At 43.3% G+C, this 27,288-nt stretch overlaps 1 protein-coding gene across 3 annotated transcripts in view; it reads left to right on the forward strand.

Moving 5' to 3' along the window:
• Window positions 1–2,124: 2,124 nt before the first annotated feature.
• PHF12 (PHD finger protein 12) overlaps window positions 2,125–27,288 on the forward strand; it is a 43,667-nt gene continuing 18,503 nt past the window's right edge. For 2 of the 3 annotated variants that reach the window (XM_039507843.1, XM_039507844.1), the window contains exons 1-5: window positions 2,125–2,277; window positions 2,480–2,661; window positions 21,595–21,667; window positions 25,959–26,346; window positions 27,141–27,261. In XM_039507843.1, the coding sequence (XP_039363777.1) occupies window positions 2,212–2,277; window positions 2,480–2,661; window positions 21,595–21,667; window positions 25,959–26,346; window positions 27,141–27,261 (830 nt within the window). In that variant the 5' untranslated portion in view covers window positions 2,125–2,211. Of the gene's footprint in view, window positions 2,278–2,479; window positions 2,662–21,594; window positions 21,668–25,136; window positions 25,699–25,958; window positions 26,347–27,140; window positions 27,262–27,288 lie in introns of those variants that run through there. The other variant, XM_039507845.1, reaches the window with a different exon arrangement.

Below are 27,288 nucleotides of genomic sequence, written 5' to 3' on the forward strand. Positions count from 1 at the left end.
TACTGATAGTCAGCGGAAGCCACTTCCTCCTGCAGGCACGCAAGGACTGGGAGCCAGGCAGGGCTCAGAGCAGCAGGCAGAGGGCTCCCTCGCTGGCCCAGGACTGCCACAGAAAGTCATCAGAGTCGACAGTGGAGGAAAGGAGGCAGCAAGGCCAGGGACCCATTTCCCCAGCGGCTCCCCTGGAGGTGACATTCCATGTGGCTGTGGGTAGGCGAACAATGAAACCAGGACAAAGCCAAGGGAGAGGGATTACACACACCCCCTGGGCCGCGCAGCTCAGCCATGCTTTAGCCACAGCTGTCTGTTGGTGGGAAGGAGGAAGTCTGAACCCACATTCAAAAGGAATAAGGCAAGTGGCCGGGCTGTAGTGCAGCTGGCTGTGGCTGGCCCAGCCCAGGCGTACATAGCAGTGCCATGGCTGATGTCACTGCCAGGACGTGAGCCTGCCAGAAATGACATTCTGCTCCCACACGTCACGTGGAGGCGCGCCCCCAGAAGCAGCTCGTTCCTGGCTAACCCTTTGGGTACTGGCCGCTGCTGCTGGTGTCAGTCCCCGGGAAGGGCAAGCAGCCTCCTAAGAGCTGCACCTTGCAGAGGGGCCGAAGACCGGGCCTTTCAGAGCTAGTGCAGCCATCCAAATCCAGCCCAGGTCCAGAGTGACTAGATGTCGTGCCAGTCATTATCGGTGAGCTGGGGGTCTCAGTCCCATTCAGCCTCCCCTCCCAACCCGCAGTTAGCACTCTTGATGGCAGGCTCCAAGAGGCCAAGGACTGACCGGGCCCGGCAACTCACCTGCCCTCCCCGCTACAGACGGGCTCTCAAGCACAGGGCAAGGGTGCTCATGACACAAGCCTGCTGCCCACACTGTCGCGGTTCTGGGATAAACAGACGGTTTCAGACCCTCCCCCGGCATGTTTCTATTCCACCTTTTACCCCCTCCCTTGGACACCAGCCCATCGACACTGGTCAGCTTTGGGGTACCCCAGGCCAGCGCCTGACGAGCGCGAGGGGCAGTGAATACAGACGGGAGCGGTCCCTACTTGCTCCCAGTGCTGCCAGTGCTGCCAGGCTGGCAAAGCCAAGGGCACTCCGGCCCCAGGGCACTGCTGCCAGCTGCCCGGGCCGTGGTTTGCAGGCATGGGCCCTGCAGGGCGAAGGATGGGACCAGGCACCCCCACGAGAGAGAGGACAGGCGCAAGGTGGGCACATGCCAGGGCCATGAGACAGCAGGGAGGCAGGAGCACAGCTTTGTGCTTCACCTGTGGCTCCGCCCTGGGAGCTGCCTGAGCCCCTCTTTGTACAGCGCCGAGCACAGCGCCCCATCCCCGCCCCCTGCGGAGCGCGCCGCCTGTCGGCACGCCCGACCCACTGCAGCTGCGCCCAGCTTGCCCACAAAGGGAGGATTTACGCATGCGCGTGGAAAGCATGGGTAGTCTGAACTGCGCTTGCGCGGGGGCAGAGCGGGGCGGGGCGGGGTTCCCGGCCGGGGCGGTCAGACTGAGTCTGCGCCTGGACTGGCTGGAGGGGGTTTGGTGTGCGCCTGCGCAGGAATGGCGCCTAAGCGGATGGGGGCGCTTATGCCACCTGGGATGCGCCTGCGTGGTAGTGTCCGGGGCCAAGCTCGGTTGCGCCTGCGCGTGGGGTGGCGAGGTTCCGGAGCCCGACCCGGGCGAGCTGCGCCTGCGCGCGGGTGTCCTGGCCCGGGCGGGCTGCGCCTGCGCGGCGGGGGTGTCCGGGCCCGGGCGGGCTGCGCCTGCGCGGGCTGCGCGGTGGCGGGGCCCTAAGCAGCCAGCGGCGCCTCCTGTGTGTCTGAGGCGGAGGGAGCGGAGCCCAGCCGAGCCCGGAGCCCCTGCGCAGGTCCGGCCCGACCCCCGCCCGTCCCGTCCCCGGCATGGCACTGGGCGCGGGGCCCCCCGCAGCCTCCCCCGGGCCCGGCAGGAGGGGGACGGGGAAGCAGCAGCGGCCCGTGGGATAGGCCGAGCGCCGCCGCCTCCTCCCGCGGGCGAGGGGCCCCCGCCCGCCCGCACCGAGCCGCCTCCCCCCCCCCCCCGCCGGGACTGGCCTGAGGCCCCGCCGGGCCGGGGCAGCCGCCTTGGGCTCGCCCGCCCGCCCCCCGCCTGCCCAGGAGCGCGCCAGGAGCTGCCGCGGCCCCCGCCGAGGGGCCGGGGCCCCCGGGGCCGGGCCCCCCGCCGCGCCCGGGCTGGATGAATGTGGGGCAAGATGGAGACCAAGACGATCGTGTACGACCTGGACACCTCCGGGGGGCTGATGGAGGTGAGCAGCCGCCGGGCCGGGGAAATGGCGGGGAGCCGGGGGCCGGGCCCCCCCTCGGGGCCGGGCTGCCGGGAGCCCCCGCTGCCCATACAAGGAAGCGCGGAGGGACGGAGCCGCGGGGGCTCGGGCGGGGTGGGGGCCGCCTCCCCGGGCCGGCGGGGCTCGGCCCAGCCCCTCACCGCCCCTCTGTTTGTGTGTGCAGCAAATCCAAGCCCTGCTGGCTCCCCCGAAGAGCGAGGACGGCGAGAAGAGGAGCCGCAGGCCCGAGAAGGAGGCCCGGCGAAGTGGCCGGGCCACGAACCATGATAGCTGCGATAGCTGCAAGGAAGGCGGGGATCTGCTGTGCTGCGATCACTGCCCGGCCGCTTTCCACCTCCAGTGCTGGTAAGGCCCGGAGTCCTGCCCGTTAGCTCGGCGCATTGTGTGCGCCAACAAGCCCCGCTAGGGCTCTCCCGCGAGCGCCGCCTCACCCGGGGCGGCCGAGCTGAAAAGCCCCCGAGCCCGCTCGCCGTGGGGCTCCGCGGCTCGCGCTGGTGCCCGGGGGGGTGGGAGGCTCCGCTTTTCTTTTTGTGTGAAGTGTTGAGCTGCGGGGCCGAGCGGCGGCCGAGGAGAGGCGAGAGGAGGAGCTGCGCTGTTCGCCTGCGCTTCGCATCGCCTTTATTGCGTGCACCCGGGGGTTCAGCCTTGAAGTTTCTTTTCTTCCCGCTCCATCTTCGGGGCTGCCTTGCTTGGGGATCCCTTTGGGGCTGCGATGGGTGGCTTCTCTTGGACTGGCCTGACGTTGCTGAGCGCCTCAGCGGTGCTGCTGCTGGGAATAATGGAGGTTGCTGTCTCTGTGTCTTTCCCTGCCTCACTGTTTACAATATGGCGACCTTCCTTTAAATTATATTTTTATTCTCAGCGCCATTTTGGCTGCATATAGCACTTCCAAGCCCCGGCACCGTTACTGTAGTATTTTGAATACAGAAGTATCTTCCCAGCGTTGATCCAGAACTCTGAACTTGAAAATTGACCCCTCCTTATTCCCTTTTCCTTCCTCCTGTCCTTTAGACCTGCCTGTTCCATCTTGTAGGAGTGACCTATACGAATTCAGGGACAGCTTGTCTGTAGGCTTGTGCTTTCGTTGCTAATCCTCGGTGGTGGTTTGGAAATGTGTGCTTTAGAGCATAGTGCCTGCTGTGAGAGGGGGACCCGACCTTCCCTGCATTACCTGGAAGCCTCCCAAGCTAGTAACAAAAAGCAAACTAGCAAAATCAGGAGATGTCTGAACTTCAGTTTCTGCCCTGAGAAGTTATTTTTGCTTCTGTGTAAGGAGCCCAGGTGCATCGAAAGCGAATTTGCGTACATCTGTTCAGCAATTCAGGCTCGTGAAATTCAGACAGCCAAAGTGACTAATGGGATGGGGGAGGGAGCAGGGCAAGTCAGAGCAGGGAAGTTCTGGCAAATCGGTATTCTTCCTTGGAGAGAGATTTTTAACCACATTCCTTATTGTCTTTCATGCCTCGGATATTTGTTTGACTCGGCTACAGTTGTCTCCTTGTGACTTTAGCTGAATGGTTGTACTTTTTTATATGCTAATTGCAGGTCTTAGGGTGCTTATTACAGTGATTACTGATACCGGGGAAATTTACCGTCGGGTCAGAATTCTGTAGGGAGTGTCCTGTTACCATTCTATAGACCTGTCTACCTAAGACGGGAAGCTCCATTTTCATAATCCATGATACCATAATTTCTATCTGGAGAAGTTCCCCTGGTAGTTTTATTATATAGAGCACTTAAAATCTGCTGGAGAACATTGTTTGTTTGCGTTTTTTTTTTTTGGTTTAATCTGTTTAGTAATTAGACAAGGTGGGTGAGGTAATCTTTTATTGGGCCAGCTTCACTTGGTGAAAGACAAACTTGGGTGCTTACACAGAAGCTCTCCTTCAGATAGCTGTCCTTTTAGGACAGGATTGTTTCATAATGTAGGGCTCAGTAGTTCAACACAAACAAGTTAATGTTGTATGTTAGGATGTTGTTGATATAAACTGAACCTGGTAAAGTCGAATGAAGTGCCTAAAATGTTAAGCCTCCATACAGTTTTGAGTCTCATTTGTTGAAGCAGGATAGTTGCTAGAAACCTTGAGAATTTGGGGGAGGGAAATGGTCCACATGCAGTTTCTCACTTACTTAAAACCTGGTTTCTCAATCATAAGTCAGTATCCACTTTATAGTCATGGAGACATTAGCTATGCATATACTTCATGATTTAATTTGGCAAGTTTCTGGTTTTTTAATCTGCATGGGGAAACCAAGGTAACTTTTTATTCAATTTAGAGACTTTTGTGAAGTGACCTTTTTCCTATAATTGACAGAACTAAATTACACCCAACTCATTAGCTACTATTTTCATGATAGGAATGCAGGGCCCTATCCTGCAAGCCCTTTCTCACTTAAGTAGTCATGTTGACTTCAATGAGACTTCTCTCCAGGGTAAGGGGTTTGTAAGGTTAACCCCACAATTTATGCAGCTACAGTATTCAAATAATTTTCTGCTTAAATTTGCTTTAACAGGCTTTTTCTTCATCAGAAGTAAAGGATGGGCTGCTTTCTGTTTTCCTGTTCTCATTTCCAAAGCCTTGCATACCACTTTGTAAAGGCATGCAAATGAGACAAGTTGCCTCAAAGGGACACTTGGGTTTTGTCTTTACCTCGTACATCTTGCTTAAAGTCAGCTTCCATTCCATTGGGCATGAATGCAGTACATGCATTTATTTCCCTGTTATTCTGCAGTGTTTCAATAATGCTTGCTTTAAGTACATTTATACAGTGAATATAAACTTAAATATACCAATCTATGGCCAACTTCTGAATTCTGCTGTTTGAGGCATCTTCCAGGCATTTCCTTCAATACTGTTTTCACTGTTCTAAAAGTTTCTTTTGTGACAATGAGGAAGACAATACGACAATACCTAGTTTTTATTTAGAGCGCTTCAACAGTACACCCTGAAGCACTTCAGTACCAGCTGTAAAGGATAAGGCGTGGAAGTGACTTGCCCACCAGAGAAGTGTCATAGCCAAGAATTGAACCTGTCTCCCTAATCCCAGTCCAGTGCGCTATCCACTAGGTGACACTGCCTCCCCTATATACAATACATGTAACTTGCTTGCTACATTATTGTACCTTGATTAGGTAAATACGTGTATATCTCCAAAGCAACAATTTGTATGTTTTAACTTAATAAGGAAACAAACACAAATTATGCCATGTGGTTCTCTGCTTCCATAGTCCATGTTAGTCTGGGGTTGAGGTTTTACCCATATTTATTTAAATTCATTCTGTAATCTGTTGTGTGCACTTGGAAGATATGTTCCAGAAAGCAAGTCTTGAAATATAATCCAGGCAGGTATTGTCGTTCCATTTTTGGTTTGGTTTAGTGTCTGGGTGTTCACGGGAGTACTCCAGGAGAGAAGACCAGATCTTCTTAAAGTCCTTTGTTTTGTTCTTAAGCATATCTTGACTTCTAGAGTATTTCCACACATTTGGAAGCCAGCTGAAAAAAGATGATAGCTTTGAATATTTCCAGGTCTAATTATGGTATATTTACCTGCCAAAAAGAGCAGTTTTACCAAGTTTTTTGTAGTTACGAGTGGGTTGTCAGCCTCAGAATGACTTCATGTGGATGGAACCAGATTTCTGATTCATCTATTATGAACTTGACCACTCTTGTAATCTTGTCCAAGAAAGATTATAGTTTGGGGAAAAACCAAATAAAATCTGCATTTTCTTTGCTTACATCAGATTTCATCAGCGTTGGTGCAAATAATTTGGATGGGGTAATAATTATAGAAAATTTTGTAGTGCCCTTTTCGCTAGATTACCTATGATGCTGCATCTGCTATATTCAAATATGTTGACTTCTTCAGATTTAAATTTTGCATAGAATGTTTTTTTCCACTTATCAGCTATGAGTGCAAGTTATTGAACAGTTCTAGAAATAATGCAGTAGAGTCTTTAATTTTATCTCACAATTCGATTCCAAGGGGGCTTTTGAGCTGGGATAAACTATTAAAAAATGATCCAAAGGCAGTTTTCTTGTTTAGTAACGTTCTGTACTTTTCTCTTACCGCCTTGTTTTAGATGTGTGTAGCTATTATAGTTTTTTCTTTGTCTCTTCTCTCCTGCCCTCAGTAAACTACTGATCCTGTGCTTGAGATCAGTCCACAAAAATTCCATATGGCTTTTCTGAAGGATTAAGCAGAAAGTGATAGAGAGGAAAAGCGCAGGTTTAAAATAGATAACTAGTAAAAATGGCAATAGAAGTTACAAAACAAAACAGGCGAACTGACTTTTTAAAGCAGTGCTGTTAATTTTTCCTAGTGTGAAAGGTGCTCTCAAATTACTGAACCATAGCATTCCGTTATATTCTCATTTACAATTGCCTGTTTGTCTGGCTCCTGAGTACAAGGGTGTTAGTATACTGAAGCAACTTAAATTGTCTGAAATTAATCAACTTCCTTTTGAAGTGAATATGGCTCTTTAGGTGACAAAACTGACATACTAAAATTGTGAATCTCTTGTGCCATCTCCCAAGATTTCCCTTAATCGTTGACTCTTGTTCTGAACCAGATGAATTTTGTGGCTGTCACGGGGTAAGAGCACTGCATTGAGCACTGTCTTGCTAGTTCCATCAAACATTTTTGCAACACTTGCCTCCCCATGTTTACATTTGGAGTGTTTGGCTCTGTTTCCCCTTTCTGATTTGGCAGTCCTCAGGCATGCTGCTGTTGAAGAACTGGAGTAACAGAGCTTGCTAAGAGAGGCAGATGAAGCTAAACTAGCCTAGTTTAGCATATTTTATTTTCTGAGTCACATCAGTTGACAATTTTCCATTCTACATGTGAAATCTTTATGTTCAACTGCTACAACATGAATAACTTTCTGTACCTTATTCAGATTTAGAATTATCTTGGCCTATTGCAAGCTAGCATTCAATTTAATTAATCATTTAGGAGTTAATTTTGACTTCTCACTTTTGTGTCCGATTCCTCCCCTTCTTCTTTTGACTGAAAAAAAATCTTTGAGGCATCTAGATTCTGAGCTGCTGCCTTAATTTCAGTGATGTGGTCTTTTAATGGCCACAAAAAATAGGTGCTCTGGACATCCTGCCATAAGATAACTAACTCTCAGCTAGGTAACAGTGAATTGGACAAAGTTTAAATTCATTCATTTACGTAGTGTTGAGGTGTAACGTCATACTGAAATTACTAATAACTTTAAAAAGGCTTGCACATTGGCTCTTTGTAGGTTTAAATGAACTTAGTAAGCATTCAAACTTAAATGTTATCAAAACTAGATCCTCCTTTTATGTGAACAGTATACTGGCAAAATCCATCCTTTAAAAGGTCCTTGAAGTAAGCCTGGAATACAGAGACTTGGACTTAATTTAAGCTTCTTTTTGAACTCATAACTGTTAGAAGAGACCATAATATTTTAAAGTTATGTAAGAGAACAACTCATGCTATTAACACCTGTTTATCTTTATGTTAATAACTAAATATTTTAAATGAATTCACTGCTTGCCAAATTCTTATGCTTTAATTGCATTTGGTATTTAGGTGGTTTCAGAAGCAATGTGGAATCTGAGATATTAAAGTTAATGAAAGAAGCAATTGCATTGGTTTAGTTAGTTAAAAAAAAAAAAGTCATTCTTTATGTGCCTTTAGACACAGTAACATAATCAGCCATAGCAGCTCTGTTAAGCTCTCTTGTTCAACTTCAGTTTTGGTTTTTTAGTTTACACTAAGGCTCTGAAATGCAAAGCCATAAAAGTTCAACTGTAGGAATAATAATGTGCACAGAACTTAGTTTTCTGGAGTTTGGTTTGTCACAACTTAATAAACTGAATTTTTTTAATGTGTAGTTCAGGACCCTTAAGGTATCATTCTCTTCAGTATGTGGGTGCGTGCTATTGTAAAATCTTCTTATGGTTGATTTAACATGTACACAGTGAAGTGTGCCTGATGACTAAACCATTGATTGCTGCTACTCTCAGAATTGGACCACAGTAATCGGGTTTCTCAGTCATCAGTGGGACTCTATCAAAATAAAAAGATGTGCTATAATAACTGAACTTAAACATGATTCCTTCACCCCCCTCTGTATCAAATAGACTAAACTTAATAGAAAAGGTATTGCAATTACAAGTAAAGTTGTTTGAAAGGTAGAGGATAAAATCACTGATAAAAACTAAAAAAGGCCTGTTACCCTGCCTAGGGAAAAAATATGCTTTTCTGTTGAACTGTAAGTCTTGAAAATTGTGATCATCAGTTTTTACTGCTGCAGTGAAATCCGTGTTTTAAAGATGCTGCATCTTGCTGAACTATTTGGTTTAGTGAAGTGTTTTTTAAGTAACTCTGACTTAGTTTGAATCCATTGTTCTGCTCAGTAGTCACCCATTATGGTTTTACTTTCTAGCTGCCGTCTTCCAGCATGTTATCGCATCGGTAGGTGTGGCTCATGGGAGTGTTTCAGAATGTGGAAACATCCTCTCAAAGGATTTCTAGTACCTAGAGGCACTTGCTTTAGCAAAGAGATTTTAATTGGATTTGATTTCTGATGGGTACTGTTCATTGGTTAATAACTGCTATGCAGATCTTAAATATTACCTGTAAAAGTTCTTAGAACACGAGGTAACAAAAATTAAGGTCAATCTGCTAGACTGCATACCTAGGCTCAACACTGCTGAAAAAAAATCTACAATGTACAGTCACCACCTGCAACTTTTTCTATGGCTTGTTTTACATCCCACACTGTTCCTCCCCTTTCCCCCTCCCCCCGATGCCCCCACAAAAAGGAGGGAGGACAACTGGTTAAGGCCCTATACAAATTCATGGAGGCCACAGAAATCATGAAAATGCCCCCAAACTATGATCTTTTAAATTTTTTTTTAAATTGAAAATGTCTACAATGAAGTCTTTAATATTCTCTCCCCTCCCTCCAAAAATCAAGGACAGAGTTAATTTTCCTACCACTTGTAAAATTCATGCTGGCCTATAAATTGACTAAATTAAGTTGTAAAATTAATTGCATACAAACCGTGTTAAATCCAATACTTTACACATGATTTTTTTAAAAATAAAACCCCATCTTTTATACAGGGCCTTAGTTATAAAATAAAGGTGTGTGTTCCTCTGTTTGGTACTGATTAGTGAGGGAGAAAATAGGGAAAACAGCATTCTTTCTTTAGAGGTGGGATAATCAGTTTTAATGCTAGGTGCTTTTAACAAAAGATTCATGGTGCTATCACTGTTACAGTGTGTACTGGGGAGCATCTCAGTTTGGGGAACCTGACAGGGATGTGACTGAGCCTGTTACACCAGTATGTGCCTCAGGCCTCTCTAAGTGAATTGTAATTCAGAAACTGGTTGTGGTGACTAGAGCAGAACTCCTTTTGAACTAGTCCCTCTGAGATTCTTGTCTGTTGTCACTCTGCCTGATATAAGGCTGGTGAATCATAACTTAAAACTCCATTGAAACTTTTGATCTACTCTTTCGCAAGAAGATATAACTGGATTCAAAAAAGAATTTGATAAGTTCGTGGGGGCTAGGTCCATCAATGGCTATTAGCCAAGATGGTCAGGGAGACCACCACATTCTGTGGGTGTCCATAAGCCCCTGACTGCCAGATGCTGGACTGAACAACAGGATGAATCATTTGATTCCCCTGTTTTGTTCATTCCCTTTGAAGCATCTAGCATTGGTCACTGGCAGAAGACAAGGAAACTGGGCTAGATGGATCGTTGGTCTGACCTAGTATGGCCGTTCTTATGTTCCTATCTGTGTGTTATGCCATACACCTCATTTGCGGGGTGCCAAGCATGTATGTAAATTACAAGAAAAGCATATTGCCAGCCTTCAGTTGTAAGACACATTCAACACAGGTATTGACGTAATAAAGGCAGCAGCATTGGTGTTGCTGCGCTTCAAGACACCCCGTAAGCACACGTGCATCTTGGAGTTCCTTTGTTTCTAGACTGAGTCAGTATGTGATGCTTTCTTGACTTTTCCGGTTCTAGGAAACCTGTTCCTTAATCATTAAGTCAATAATGACTAGCAGAAGCCTACTGTGAAGAAAGTAGGCAGTAATTTCCAGAGTAGGAAGGAAAGTGTACCTTTTGAAACAGAGTCTTCAGTGCATTAGAATGTGAGAGAAACCTTGTGGTAGCAAGGGATCATAAGAACAACCATACTGGGTCAGACCAATGGTCCATCTAGCCTAGGATCCTTCTTCTGACAGTGGCCAATGCCAGATGCTTCAAAAGAAATAAGCAGAACAGGGCAATTATCAAATGATCCATCCCCTGGTGCCTAGTCCCAGCATCTGGCAGTCAGAGGCTTTACACAATAATACAATAGAAATCTGTGCAAGATCTAGCAGTTTAAAAGACCATCCAGGAAGCAAGTTTAGGCATGTGAAAACATTAAAGTAATTTAGAATATAATGTGGCTTTGTTCTGGGGATGAAATTCTTGATCCGGCCTACGTTTACACTTACGAGCACTACCACTGTAGTGTAGACACTGCAGCTATGGAAGAGATTTTTCCATTGCTGTAGTAAATCTACCCCCTTGAGAGGCAGTAACTAGTTTGACAGAATTCTTCCATCAGCATAGCAGTGTCAGCACCAGGGCTTAGACTGGCTTAACTAAGTCTTGGGGATGTGAAGTTTTCACAGCCCTGAGTCACGTATCTAAGTTTTACTTGTAGATCAGGGCCCAGAATAAAAGTGTAAGTAAGCGTCTTGCCACAGTGAGTTATTGGCTAAACTGTATGTGACTGAACTATGACTCTGGAGTACTTGGCACAGTCAACCTATCAAAGAGCTTCTTGTGTTCTTCCCCAACCAGTAGTTCTCACCATGGCTTTTGCCCAACTTCCCTTGTAGACGGCTGTGTGATGCCGAGAGGCTGTAGAAATAAACACCGCTTAGAGAGAGAGATACCTTGCGTGTCACCATGGATCATAATCTTGTCAGCACACTTGAATGCAGTTGTAGCCATGCAGGTTTGTGTCTTTGCTGTGTATAACTAGTTATGGTGGGTTTTTTCCACCCTTAGCATACTTTTTACAAATTGCATTTCCTGAGAGGTGTTCAGTGTATCATCTCAAGGGTATAAAAGGCAAATATTGTAACAGCAAGCTGGGAGGAAATCTAGTGACTGAACCTGACTTGAGCCTTTTCCACTGATGTCTGCTGTGAATGAGTCACTTTTTGAAATAAACTAGAACGAGCTAGAGAGTGCTCTCTGTGGGGTTTGAATTTATCAGTGGCCTGAGGACACAACAGGCCAAAAAAACCTTCCCTGAGCAAGTAGCCCTAATCATTATAAAATATGTGCCTATACAGGCTATGACTTTCTGCTGTGGTGGGTTTTGTTGTTGGTTTTTTGGCGGGGGGGGGGGGGGGCGGCGGAGAGATGCTGTATTAACTACCCCTAGGATCTCCTTCCACCAGGAATAGAAACAGGAGCAGGGTGTGAAGAAGAGTGGTGGGGATGGAGATTATTGTGCCTGTGTTTCTGTCTTTTTGTTCTTTTAAAAAAAAAAAATCTGAAAACTGCTGGGTGGATTTTCAGTTTTGCTTTTTTAAATCTGCTTGGTTTTTTTAAACTAGTACTTCTACCTGGAAAATTTCTGTGGCCAGCTGAAGGTCTGAAAGAACAAAAGAATGGCTATACTGAGTCAGACCAAAGGTCCATCTAGCCCAGTATCCTGTCTTCCAACAGTGGCCAATGCCAGGTGCCCCAGAGGGAATGAACAGAACAGGTAATCAAGTGATCCATTCCCCGTCGCCCATTCCCAGCTTCTAGCAGACAGGCTAGGGACACCATCCCTGCCCATCCTGGCTAATAGCCATTGATGGACCTATCCTCCATGAACTGATCTAGTTCTTTTTTGAACCCTCTTATAGTCTTGACCTTCACAACATCCTCTGGCAAAGAGTTCCACAGGTTGACTCTGTGTTCTGTGAAGAAATACTTCCTTTTATTTGTTTTAAACCTGCTGCCTGTTAATTTCATTTGGTGTCCCCTAGTTCTTTTGTTATGAGAAAGAGTAAATAACACTTCCTGATTTACTTTCTCCATAGCAGTCATGATTTTATAGACCTCTGTCATATCCCCTCCCCCGTACTCGTCTCTTTTCCAAGCTGAAAAGTCCCAGTCTTATTAATCTCTCCTCATATGGCAGCCATTCCGTACCCCTAATCATTTTTGTTGCCCTTTTTTCTGAACCTTTTCCAATCCCAATACTTTGGAGAAAAGCTCTCTATTAAAATTCAACGTGTCCATTTCTTTGTAAGGGCTCAAAACACTCAATATACACTTCTGTCTTGGGTATTTCTAAGACTAAAAATCCTCAAGCAAATTAAAAGGTTCTCACCTTGAAGATGTATTCACTTGATCATTCTATCTGAGAAATGTTAAGCAGATATAGAGGCCCAGAGATGAGCAACAAAATATTAGAGAGATGGAAAGGCTTCTCTGTGCGGAGAGATTGAAAGTTAGACTAAATAATTTTAAATGTAAATTAATAATCTCTTCTAGAAATGAGGTGAGGGAACATAGCTTGAGTGGTTTAGAGAGAGCTAAACAGGCACAGCTGTTTACTTTCTCTCCTTGTTTAAGAACAAGGGAACATTCTTAAAAGCAAACAAATTTAACTGGTAAAAAATTTTTTTACATAATACACAGTTAACCTGTGGAACTCACTTCAGTAAGAGATCATGTGCTTTGTCGTTTTCCCAAATGTCCTTGACATGTATATGGGTAACCAGAGTATCCACAGTTACATTGGCTAGGATGTACATAGTCTCATGCCTCACAACATAAGCCATCAACCAGAAAGACCTCTCATAGGAATGGCAATAGTGGACAGTCCAATGGTCTACCTAGCTCAGTACCTGTCTTCCAACAGCGGCCAGTGCTAGATGCTTCTGAGGGAACGAACAGAGCAGGGCAATTTGAGCGATCCCTCCCGTCACCAGTCCCAGCTTCTAGCAGTCAGGGCTTTAGGGGACACCCACAGCATAGGGTTGCATCCCTGACCATCTTGGCTAATAGCTGTTGATGAACCTATACTCCATTAACTTAGCTAATTCTTTTTTGAACCCAGTTATGTTTTTGGCCTTTACAACATTTCCTGGCAATGAGTTCTACAGGTTGACTGTGTTGCGTGAAGAAATATTGTCGTGAATTTGTAGATTGGCAATTTTTAAGGTGGGTCCCTCCCCCATCCCCCCAGTCTGTGCAGTATTGATGGGCGTCGTCTTTTCTTGCCTTTCAGTAAGTCTAAAAGTGACTTGGCTGTTAACCTCTGTAGGGGAAATTGTGCTGTATGGAGTTTTAAGTTCATCACAAACTCTGGGAATCTTATGAAACAGTGCATTTATTTGCATGTGATTCTGTAGGCCTGATCTGCACACAGTGTAGCCGCCTGTATGCATGTGCAATATTGTCTATGATATTACATTATATCTGTGTGTCGCTTTTCATCCCAAAGGGTTTCAGATCATATACCGCTCTAGTGTTTAGTATTATCAGAGTAGGCTGCACTTACCAACACTTCAGGACAAGTGGCGAAGAACACTCCATGTCACGGAAACAGCAGAGTGAATTTTACATAGCCAGAATGGAACTACTTGAGTTGGAAGTTTCCTGAAGTAACCCTGTCAGGTTATTTTTGCAATAAGGCTTCACCTCTGGAGGAGTGCCTGTCCCCTGGGTGCTTTCTCCAGATTTCGTCACAGGGTGTTTGACCATCTGGATAGGCTGAGAGTTTAAATCCTTGGAAGGCCTGCACCAATCCAAACTCTGCTAATAACTCAAGATGAGTAATGGGGGGAAGCCAGGTGTTATAGTTCACCCCTTCTGTCACTGAAAACCTTGCATTCATATCTTCACAAACGAAATGAATTTGGGACCATACTCCAGTGGATATCTGTCCACATCAAATATTTATCAGACAATTTGATATTAACAGTTGCTCCTGGGAGTGGAAGGATCCAAGGAAGGATTGAGATGTTATGCCAGTATTTAGCCAGCACTGCTAGTCCCTTGCTTTCATGTGCACAAGAATTACAATATCAGATCAGACCAGCAGATGGTTTAGTTTTTTTGCTCTGTGACAATGGCAGGTGTTGGATATTTCAGATGAATGTGCAAGAAACCCCATAGTAAACAGTCATGGAACCACGTGTGCATAGTGAAACTTCCTCCTAAATCCTTATGTTCCCCCTCTAAACGAAATGGTCCCAGGCTCTTCTTTCTGTTCACATGGAAGCGACTCCAGGCTTCTGATCTCTTTATTGTCCATCTCTGAATCCTTTTTTTTCTGCTGTACCTTGCAACTGTGTGACCCAATTGAATACAGGACTCTAGGGGAGAGGGTAATCAGTGTAATATTTTTAGTCTCCCTTATACGAGTCTCTTGATTGCCATTGAGCAGAAGTTTTCACTGAGCTGTCCCCAGTGATGCTCAAGTCTCCTTACTAAGAGGTATTGATTTAGAGCCAGCAATGTGGACAAATGGTTTAAATTTATTCCTTCCAATGCAGATTACCTTACACTTGTCAAGATTGAGCTTTTTAATTTTCCCAAAAATATTAAGGGGGGGAATATGCAGCTTTCCTACAGAGGAAAGTACCCAACTTCTACAGTGGCTGTCCTTAAAATCCTGTCAAATAAAACATGTTGCAAAATGTGGTGTTTGGATTTAAATCTTACAGACTTTACCAGATCTCATGTTTGATACAAAAATGGCCACTTAAAGTCTGATCAGGCCCATAGAATACTGTGTTCCTGAAACGGTTATAGTAAAGATGTGTTGGAGCTCTGGTAATTCTTAGGAGGAAATAGGTACTGTGTGTTGGTTTATCCAAAATGTGGGGTGCGCGCTACATTCTGACACTTGGTTTGTGGGAATTGGGGATTCACGATAAACATCAGGAAGCTGACAGTCTAAAGAGAGCCCAAACCTAGATCCTACATGCCAACGTTATCTGTGTTAAACAGGTGGATCTCCATAGTGGGGTTGAATAGCTTAGACACGCTGTTTAATAGCTCTATGTAACACTTATATTGCTGAATCATCTCCTCTTCTACTTCCTGTTGGAGAGCCTGGCATTATTGGGGTGGAGGGGAGGAAGGGGTTTCAGTATTTCCTAACTATGTCTTAAAGATACAGCCTCCATTTCCTTTTTTCCCCACAGAAAATAAACCAGCAGACTGTTCCTTGGCACAGAAGGTCTATAGTGGGATGGTAAGAGTTAAGACAGGCAGGGATTTTGACTAGCTGCAGTTGTTGACTTGTTTGTTCTTTGTATAATGTATTGGCTTCAAACACTCTGTTCCAGGTGTCCTTTCCCTGGAGGGCTTTGGGGAGCAGCTGTGAATAGAAGTGTGTAACTTGGGCACAGTAAAGCTGTTTCAAAGAATTGCAAATTTTTAAATGATGCAACTTTCTATATTTCTCAATGGGGCATTTGTAAGACGCTGGCACTCTGGCTAGTTTCCTTGTTAGTTTTAGTTATGGCCCTACACTGGGAAGCCAATAAACCTTGTTCTCCATGATGGTTTTAGAACAGCTGTAGCTGCATCCGTCATTAGAATAAGTCAGAGTCCACATAAAGGCTTTTCACTTTTCTGCCTTTTATCTTGCTGGCAAACCTACCCACCAGTGTCTTCCAATATAAGTCAGTCAGTAAATCCTGCTACATAACTGGGAGGTATTAGGAAGCAACATGAATGAGCTGAATGAAGGGACTGCTGTGAATTTTTTCCTTTTGTGCCCAGTTGTTTCTGTTGAGTTTTGACTTTTCCTCTGCACAAGAGAACTCCAAGTATGTCTTTGTACAATTCATCAGCATCAAAGTCTTACAAGAAAGTTTATTCAGACATTGAACTCCAAAGTTCTCCACTCCATTATTAAAGCATGATGGAAACTGGCTTCTGTTCCCTGCCATCAGCAGGCAGGGAGCACCCTCACTGTGCAGGTTTCACAAATGTTCTTTTTCAGCAAGGTGCCTACCAGGAATGCCAATTGTAATTAACTTGCATTTCCAATGCAGTCACAATCAGTTCCTTTTGAGACAAGCATCTTACACTTGCACCATTTATATGGCGGATCAGAGAGGGTGCCGTTCCCTTGAGCATTTGTTTTCTTTACTTTGCTGACCTCAGGAAATGACGGTAAGCATAATTACAGGATTTAGTCTAATACCAGCATCAGATGTATGTGAGCTCCAGAGTGTGAAATTGAAAAACAAAACAGCTTCATTGCTTGATGAAAACTCCTAATATACAGATCACTTTGGGGGTTTGATTTCATGATATCTATTTAAATAATTTCACCTTCCTAAGTGAGGCTTTGCATAATATACAGTATATGGAAGATAGTTCCAGAGACTTGTAAAATGAGTCTTGTGTAAACATTATATTGTGAAAATGGGTTTAAAAAAAGATACTTACTATAGAAAAACCATGAGATTACTGTCAGTATAAACAATATTTAACACCTTTTTCTCTGGCTTGTATAATCTGTTCTTTGCAAAGATAGAGCCATGAAAATCTTTTTAATTAGTTCTCTGTGGGACTGACCTTTCAGGTGTGTATGTTTAGTCTTTTAACTTTGAAAGTCAGATTTTATATTTTTCAGGGCTGTCTTTCTTTTAAGTTCTAAAATGTACATGTTACACTGCTGAGCAGACAGATGCAGGTCGCACATCGATAACCTTCCATGTTATGTCTGTGTTGCTGCACCATTTTGCTTGCATGTCATGATAAAAAGGAAAAGTCTCTGAAATGGAGGGCAGGCTCTTGTGTAACTATCTGTGGTACGATTCCATATTGAAAAGCAAATATATTATGTGTAATTGATAATTAAGTTGATACTGTTGAGCAACAGGTCCTGCTGGCAGTGACTTCATCTGTAACAAATATTAATACTCTTGAGGTTTGTGTTAATAAGTGTATGAAAAATAGTAGGCAGAAAACAGCCATGTTGTGCACAGCTCAGAGTAGAATTTGGTGATATGGCAAGAACGCTGACTGCTGTCTTGCTTAAAGATCTTATTTCTAGTATGCCTACCGTAAAGGGGTGGGGAATGTGGTCATAACTAGTTAATTAAAATTGCTTGCTTAACTAAGGTACATTTCCTTTGTGTTAACCTAGGGTAGTGGCTTTTTCCTGGCCCAGAATACAGCAGTGCAAGAACAGTATTCCTCCATCTTGGTTAGTATAGTGTTCTGTCTTGATGAGCAGCTCATTAAGCTCCGGGACCAGAATTAGGTTTTGGCACATTGATTGCCCTAGCTGGGCCCCGTTGGAGGGTTCAGTAAGTGCAGGAGGAGAGTCTGATGTTGAAATATTGCAGTTGATCTGAAATGGCAACTTTGTTCAGAGAGCCTTAAAAATGAGCATTTTGTTCTAAAGTATTGTCTTAAAACTAGTGGTTTTACAGACTAATGCAAGAAAGATGTGGTATTACGTGACTTTTTTAAAAAAAAAATCATGTTCTTTATAAATACATACAGGAAATATTTTGTTTTTTGAAAAATCATCATAAAATGAAATCTATTCAAAATCATTTGTCCTTTTTATCACTCCCTGGGATCCATTGCACTATTTGCTGTTTCATTATAAAAATATATAAAATCAGGATAATGAGTTAAAATAGCTTGAAGTGTTTCTGGCAAAATGTGTATTTCTGAGTTGGCATACTAAACATACCTTTAAAATGCCTTTTGCCCCCTTGCAGTTTTGGAACTGCTTATTTATTTAGTTTTGTTCTTTCGATGTGGGAGCAGGAAATCAGCAAGATGCCCCAAGATAAAAAACGTAGTTCAAAGTCACTGATTTAAAGAACTCTTAAGCCATAGGGGTAAAGGATCTGAAGCTATTGCTGAGGTCACCTCAGGACTTGCAATTAATCCAAATGTTAAGCACATTTGAGATCGTTGCTGTTACTAAGGCTTCTGTTAACAAAAGGTTGGTTTGTTCATTTTTTTAAAAACTCATAATTTCAGCGGCACGTCTGACTCTCACGTTATCTGTGGTTGAAAGAGAGGTTTTGGTGCTTTGTGTCTTCCAAGGAGCTTGATCATTTGTTCACTTGAGACCTCCAGGAAATGGAAAAACAAGCTCCAGGTGTGTTACTGTGCATTCTAGAAATATAGTACTCTAGATTCCTGAAGCATAGGCCGCTAGAAATGTTCAACTTTTGTTTCTCAAAATTGCTGCCAGACGTGTCGCCTCTACTGAATCCCCCTATGTTTTTGAGACCAGAAATGGAGGTTACCACCACTTTGGAAGACTGAAGGAAAAAAGCCGTAAAAACCATTCTTAGAACCTGTGCAACTGAACACACAGAATGTGAACCTGAGAGCTTCAATGCCTGTGGAAGACTGTGCGTCAAGATGTTTGTGAGCCTTGCCCAGTGTATGCTACATCATTGTTTGTTTGAAACGAGGAAGTCTGTTTTATAGGTTAAACTTAGAAGCTGAGGCCAGACCCAGTGCCTGGGACCGGCTGCTAGCATTAGGGTTCTCTATGGAGCAAATACCTACAGCTTCAGAACGGATGGTGGCAGACTCACTGAAGAAGCTGATATCTGAGACGTATTTAAAAGTATTTGTTTGCAAAGACTAACTTACAGTAGGACATCTGTGACTTTTGCTAGCTTTATATTGGCTTGTCTAAGTGATGTGTCACTGTGCCTTGTAGTAAAAAGGACTCTTTCATGAATTATAGAAGAACACTTGACTAGCAGTCACTTATTTCAGGACTCTGCTATTTAGTGATTGGTATTTAAAGGCTAGTTAATACTAATGTAGTAATTGGCTCTTCTGTAGTGCCTTGTATTAAAAGCTCTCAAAGCACTTGAGAAAATAAGGCCTCAGTCCCTTAAGTTCAGGTACTTACATGGTCCTTCCCATTACTACAGTAGCTGAGCTCTCACACTCTTTCAGTGTGTTTATCCTCACCAGACCCTGGAAGGCAGGGATGTGCTATTCTCCGCATGGTACAGATGCAGAACAGAGACAGAGGCTAAGAGACTTGCCCGTGGTCAAATGCAGTGTCTGGCAGAACAAGGGTATTGAACTCAATCTCCCACTTCCTATGCTAGTGCCATAACCAGTGGATTTATTCTCTGCAGGAAAGAGGGCTCCCTGGGCTGAAGTACGTATTGCATCATTGAAGTTTGGCTAACAACTGCAGTAAACTTATACAAAGTTAAAACACAAATAAATACACTTTGAAAACAAACTACATGGAAACAGAGTCCTCTGTTTATCTGACAGAAGTTGTTTCCTCTTCAACAGTTAGTGATCTGATTAAACCATAACGTGTGCAGGAAAAAAGATCTCAGTTGAAAATTACTTTTTAAAAAACACTAACAAGATAATTGTCTTGGGAAAAGAGTTAAAAAAAAAATTAAAAAAAACCAACCCTCAAACATCGCTTATGCTGTTGTAACACTGAGAGAAGGCTGGAGAATGGCCAGATTTCAAAATCCCACTGTCCTGGGAGTGGCGGTGAGCTTTATCCCCATCACCTCTTGAACTGGTTTGGTTTAACTTGAGTTTCTCATTTAGATGTTGGTTTTTTCTTTCTGTGCCTGCTTATGCTGATTTTTTTTGGTCATCAAATCTTGCAAGGGAAACTTTTAATTAAGTTCAGTTTTGATAGATAGTGAAGGAGAAAATGGTATTGATATGTATTTGTAAGTTCACATTTGTTACTGATGTGAGACTAACTTCCACGCCCCTAAAATATTTGCAGTTTTCCAAATTCTCTGCCACGTTTCCTGCTTCAGCCAGCCAGTCTGCTGGTTCTTCTGTATGCTTTCTACTGGAGCTGCTCATGGCCACAGTCCAGGATCCTAGCAGATACTTCTATACAATTCTGTTGCTTCCAGAAAACTGAAAGAATTGTAGTTAAGCTGTATGAAAAGGGTTTCCACCTTTCCCAATTTGTGATTAAGCAGTAACTTTGTGATTCTTTCACCAGTGGCCTTATCACATTGACAGGAAGGAGGATTGGACGAAGGAGATTTAAAATATAGTGGGAAGGGAGGCACAGAAAATGCATTTCCAAAGAATATGGACTTTGACTCATGTATGCAGTATAACATCTCTCAGTTTTGGAGATATTCTTGTTGACGTAGTGCAGTATCTGTTCATTAATGGCCATGGGCTGATTCTTTGAGTCAGACAAATCTTATGCTCATATATTCAAGTCAAACTGCAGATATCACGTGATGGTGAACTACCAGGGCCTTATTACGATAGATGGTAACTGAGGCAGAGAATGAATGTGTTTTGCTGCCAGTTAGCTGATTCTAATGCACTGGTAGGTATAATGCATTGCCTCTTCTCTTCCTGGGCAGGTGAGTTTCATGGCAACAACTCACTTACAGTATGTCTACACTGGAGCTGGAGGTGGGTTTCCAAGTTGGGTAAATGTCCACACACTAGCTCTTCTATTTTTAGTGCACAAACTCAATAACTGGGTTCCAGAGGCAGGGCGGATTAGCAGCTCCAAGCCCAATCCCGTCAAGGACCCTAGGCGTGTACGGTAGTCGGGACAGGGAATCTGTCCCGCCCCTCACACACTCTTTATTTTATTTTTAGTGTGTTACCCACACTAGCTTTTATTGAGATGTCTCCTCAAGCTGGAAATTACACCTCCAGCTCCAGTGTAGAGACACCCTCAGTTGAAGAGGGGTCCTGGCTGTAAACTAGAAGACAAATTCTGTCACTTGTTTTGGGGAATTTTTATGTAGCTACATTTCTTGGACAAGAATCTGACCCAGTCTTATGGTAGGTTCTAAATGATCTTTTAAGACCACGCTGTTAGAATTATAAAGGTGCATAAGTGTATATATTTAAGGGCAGTGAAACTTCCATCTCTTAATGCAATGACTTATATGGTGCCAAAAGTGTAGTCTGTTTTCTTGATGCAAAGGACAGGGCAAGCACCACAGTAGTGGAAAATAAGTGCTTAATATGGAGGGCTGATTTTAACAGCAGAATATTTGAAGGTGGAAGTGAGTGTTTTATAATTAGAAGATAAGACTTTATAATTTGCTTCATTGTTCATAGAAGGTTTATTACAAAGAACTGTCTACAGAGGGAGCACAGTCAATGAACCTGAATAAAATGCAGAAGATTCCTGGCAATGGAAGCTCGCAGAATTATTCTGGGCCAGCTTGAAATGTTCTCAGAGTTGCAAGCTGAAATCTGAAAGTAAACTGTGTCTTTGTATTCCTCTTGTAGTAACCCTCCATTGAGCGAGGAAATGTTGCCTCCAGGGGAGTGGATGTGTCATCGCTGCACTGTGCGCCGAAAGGTAAAACCTCTTAACCAAACAAACTCGGTTCTCTTTGGGTCACTCTTCTAAACTGTTAACTCTTCATTATTTTCCAAACATTTGTCACTCGTATTTGAGTCTTTCTGCCCTCTTTTTCTCCTACCAAACTTTCTTTTCCCACCCCTACAGACACACAACCTTGGAGAGTTCTGCTCCAGTGTGTGTGAGATCATGGAATTGCAGGAAGTAAAGTGAATGTTAGCTTGGCAGAGCAGAGAGGTTTTGATTAGGAATAGGTGTACAGAAAACTCTTAAGCAAGTCCCAAATTTCTGTACTGATTTTTTGCTATTAGAAATCACAAAATTGAACTTAAATCCAAATTTAAAAAACATTAATTTAGTAACATACCCTCAGCAAACGGCAATTTTCCACATTTAATCTTGGACAGGAAAAAACAAACTGCATTAAATGTATCCCAGAGGGAATAATTCTGCACGGGCAAAGGAGATGGACTAGTTGTGACTTAATATGGCTTCCCATCTTTAGTGTCTGATGCTTTTATTGCAGTGCCTCATGATTCTGGCTAGTAAAAACAAAACAAAACTGTGACCCCACAACAATTTCCATAGCAACAGACTGAAATTGTTGTGAATTATGACTTCCTTATTTGCAAGAACAGGATGGAGAGATGATTCGGCAAGATTGTGGCTTGGTTTTTTGACATGCTATTTCCCAGGAAGCTCTCCTTGCTAAATGTAAACATGATTTTACAGCAATGACGTCTTCAGACTGCGTACCCAAGTGTTTAAAGAGATTCTGCACCAAATTATCCAGGAAGCCATTCATATGAAGTGCCACACAAATTCACCTCTAACACATTCTTTTTTCCAACTTGCCACCTTTTATCATGGTCTCTTGCTCCTGGCAAATCACTTGTGATGCTGTTGTACCCTGAAGACAGTAACACTTCACAAACTTGTCTCAACAATAAAAAGGTCATCTTAAAAAGAGTATCAGAGGGGTAGCCGTGTTAGTCTGGATCTGTAAAAGCAGCAAAGAATCGTGTGGCACCTTATAGACTAACAGACGTTTTGTAGCATGAGCTTTCGTGGGTGAATACCCACTTCTTCGGATGCAAGTAGTGGAAATTTCCAGGGGCAGGTATATATATGCAAGCAAGAAGCAAGCTAGAGATAACTAGGTTAGTTCAATCAGGGAGGATGAAGCCCTGTTGTAGCAGTAGAGGTGTGAAAACCAAGGGAGGAGAAACTGGTTCTGTAGTTGGCTAGCCATTCGCAGTCAGTTTAATCCTGAGCTGATGGTGTCAAATTTGCAGATGAACTGAAGCTCAGCAGTTTCTCTTTGAAGTCTGGTCCTGAAGTTTTTTTGCTGCAGGATGGCCACCTTAAGATCTGCTATTGTGTGGCCAGGGAGGTTGAAGTGTTCTCCTACAGTGTTCTTAAAAAGAGTAATGGCTTTTGCTTTGTCTAACTCTTTTCCTTCTCTTGAATGGCTTAGCCCGTAATTTTTGCTCATTCCAGCACCTCACACACACACAAGAAATGCTGCTTCTGGAAAAACTGAATCTGACAAAAGGCTGTGTTTCTGGTGGCTCAAATTTGGTTTTTTTCCCCTCTGCTCCTGATTTTTTTTTTGGGGGGGGGGTGGTGTTTCCCCTCCTCCTTTCCCATGTGCAACTGGCTTTGCGCATTTTCTCCTTTGGAGGTTCATATGCTGCACATCTCATAGCTTTCATGTAGATTGATGTGAATGCAAAGTCCTTAAACTGTACTGATGCTGCCCCTTGTTACTGATAACAAATTATGCCCATTGCACCTTCCAGACTAGGACCACCAACAACTAATGCTGACTGGCTAGAGACCTCAAAATTAGGGCTGTCAAGCGATTTAAAAAAAAGTAATTGTGATTAAAAAAAATAATAGAATACCATTTAAATATTTTTTGGATGTTTTGTACATTTTCATATATATTGCTTTCAATTACAACACAGAATATAAAGTGTACAGTGCTCACTTTATAGTTTTGATTACAAATATTTGTGCTTTAAAAACAAGAGATTGTATTTTTCAATTCACCTCATACAAGTACTGTAGTGCAGTCTCTTTATAATGAAAGTTGAACTTAAAAATGTAGACTTATGTACAAAAAAACTGCATTAAAAAAACAAAACAATGTAAAACTTTAGAGCCTACAAGTCCACTCAGTCCTACTTCTTGTTTTGCCACTCACTCAGACAAACAAGTTTGTCTACGTTGGCAGGAGATAATGCTGCTAGTGTCTTGTTTACAATGTCACCTGAACGTGAGAACAGACGTTCGCATGGCACTGTTGTAGCCAGTGTTGCACAATATTTACATGCCAGATGCGCTACTGATTCATATGTCCCTTCATGCTTCAACCACCTCTGCAGAAGACATGTGTCCATGCTGATGATGGGTTTGGCTCGATAACAATCCAAAGCAGTGCGGACTGATGCATGTTCATTTTCATCATCTGAGTCACATGCCGCCAGCGGAAGGAAGATTTTCTTTTTTGATAGTTCGGGTTCTGTAGTTTCTTCGGAAAGCATGCTCCCCGCCTCATCCCTCTCAGATTTTGGAAGGCACTTCAGATGCTTAAACCTTGGGTCGAGTGCTGTAGCTATCGTCAGAAATCTCATATTGGTACGTTCTTTGAGTTTTGTCAAATCTGCAGTGAAAGTGTTCTTAAAATGAACAACATGTGCAGGGTCATCATCCGAGACTGCAATAATATGAAAGACATGGCAGAATGCAGGTAAAACAGAGCAGGAGAAATACAGTTCTCCCCCAAGGAGTTCAGTCAAAATTTAATTAACGCATTATTTTTTTAATGAGCATCAGCAGCATGGAAGTATGTCCTCTGGAATGGTAGTCAAAGAATGAAGGGGCATACAAATGTTTAGCATATCTGGCATGTAAATACCTTTCAATGCCGGCTACAAAAGTGCTATGCAAACGCTTGTTCTCACTTTCAGGTGACACTGTAAATAAGAAGCCAGTAGCATTATCTCCCGTAAATGTAAACTTGTTCGTCTTAATGATTGGCTGAATAAGAAATAGGACTGAGTGGACTTGTAGGCTCTAAAGTTTTACGTTGTTTTGTTTTGGAGTGCTGTTATATAACAAAAAAAAATCTACATTTGTAAGTTGCACTTTCACGATAAAGAGGTTGTATTATGGTACTTGTATGAGGTGAATTGAAAAATACTATTTATTTTGTGTATCATTTTTACAGAGCAAATATTTGTAATAAAAATAATATAAAGTGAGTACTGTACACTTTGTATTCTGTGTTGTAATTTAAATCAATATATTTGAAAATGTAGAAAAACATCCAAAAAAAGTTAAACAATAGAATACCAATTGAAATTTATTAACAGTACAATTAAAACTGTGATTAATCGTGATTAATTTTTTTGAGTTAATCGTGTGAGTTGACTGCGATTAATCGACAGCCCTACTCAAAATTAAATCAGTTGCTTGCCAAACTCCACCTTTAGTCCCCTGAAAATGGTATGTATTCCATGTTCCTTTCCATACTCACCCACTTCATTAGGGTGGCTTTTCATTACTTTGTTTACTCCCAGTGGCTGATTCTTCATACTAGGCATAAGTGTAGGCAAGTACTCTGCATGCTTCTTCAAACACTTGAACCCTTCTGTGCCCCAGCCTCTGCTGTTGCAGCCCTTAGCTCCAGTATTGATCTCCGTCCTTACCTGCAGCTCCCCACGGATTCTCCTGAGCAGAAGTGGCCAGTTCTTGTGTTGTGTTGGCCCATTGCAGTTTTTATGTGCTCTCAAGTCATTGTTCTAATTCTTTTCTCGTTTTTGAGTAGTCCTGCTATAAATGGACTCAAATACTGCAAAGTCTGCTGCACGGTGCATTGTTTTAAGAAGTGTCACTGGTAAATATGCTCTTCCAAATACGTTGGTTGGTTGACTTCTTGAGTATTAATTTGGATCCTGATGCCACTAAATATGTTGCTTGTGTCCAAACTGGATTTGAATCCAAGTCTCCAGAGGCAAAAGGCAAGTAGGCTAACCTCCTCCCACACTTGGCCGCTCTAACTGCTTTAGTAATATTATGACTTAGTCACACTAGTAATAACCAAATTGCTTTTACTGGCTTAAGGCTAAATGTCATGGTGAGAAACTGTTGCAATAAATGTCTTGAGCTCTTGTTCATATAGCATTTCTGAAAACTGTTAATCTTTACTTATGTATGTATCAGGGCCAATGTACTTATTTATATGGCCTGAGTGGTAAGTGTGATTCTTCATGTTGTGCAGAAGCGAGAACAGAAGAAGGAGTTGGGGCAGGTAAATGGATTGGTGGACAAATCTGGGAAAAGGACCACCTCCCCTACCAGTGACACAGACCTGTTGGACAGATCTAGCACCAGCATCAGGGCAATTGCACATGCCAGGATCTTGGAACGGAGAGCAAGTCGGCCTGGCACTCCCACATCTAATGCCAGCACTGAGACTCCCAATTCAGAGCAGAATGATGTAGATGAGGACATAATTGATGTGGATGATGACTCTGCCATTGCGGAAATGGACTGTGGGCAGCCCCAGCTGAAGCGACCCTTTGAGCTTCTTATTGCAGCTGCCATGGAGAGAAACCCAACCCAGTTCCAGTTGCCGAATGAACTGACCTGCACCACAGCACTTCCAGGTGAGTAAATATTGTCTGCTTGCAGCTCACAGTTCAGAAATGCAACTGGTGGTTGCAGAAGTGCTCTCTGCCTCCTCTGTGCTCGTTTGTCCAGTTTATGCGAGTTTCTACTGATATGCTTTTCTAATTCTGGCTCTGATGCCCCCTCCTCGTGAAAGTAGATGGAGCGGGTGTACACTCTCCTCCAGCTCCTCTTCTGATGTGGCTGCTTCACTAGAACAATAAATGAGTTTTTATTTTGCTCCAGGGCACGCAGCAGGACTTGGAAACCTGTTTAATAGCAAAATGCCGGACTGCCCTGAACTTCAATAGTTTAACAGAGGAGTGGACAGCCGCTCTCAGACGCCCTCTGCCAGGCCAAATGACACTGTCCGGAGGAAGTCTCCTTGTATTTTGTTAGGACTGCTAATTCCCAAACTTTCATTCACTGCCATTGTACTCCTGGAATAGATTTTCATACTAAATAACAAGTTGATAATTTGAAAACTCATTTTAGCCTAGATTTTGTTTCTAACTAAATCTGTGTGGCTGCTTGCTTTCTTGGCTGCTGTCTACAAATGAGACAGGCCCGCCTTCATTTTATCTTTTTATTCCTCATCGCCCCTTCTTTTAAATTGATACCAGATTTAAGTCAGGGCTGTGGTGCCCTAAGCAGCTTTGCTAGCCTCTTCCTAGATCAGTATGTTTATTTCTGCCAGAGATGGATGTGTATATCCATCTGCTCCAGTTACAGTGATCAGAATAGGAGTTCTGTTACACACGAGTAATGCAAAACCTTTTCATTTACTTTTCAGGTACTAGTAAGAGGAGGAGGAAGGAGGAAACCACGGGAAAGAATGTTAAGAAAGCACAACATGAGCTAGACCATAATGGTCTGGTTCCCTTGCCGGTGAAAGTCTGCTTCACATGCAACAGGTACCCACGTCTCCCACTTGAGAGTTT

The sequence above is a fragment of the Mauremys reevesii genome, linkage group 20, assembly GCF_016161935.1.
Source record: "Mauremys reevesii isolate NIE-2019 linkage group 20, ASM1616193v1, whole genome shotgun sequence".
Taxonomy (NCBI): domain Eukaryota; kingdom Metazoa; phylum Chordata; order Testudines; family Geoemydidae; genus Mauremys; species Mauremys reevesii.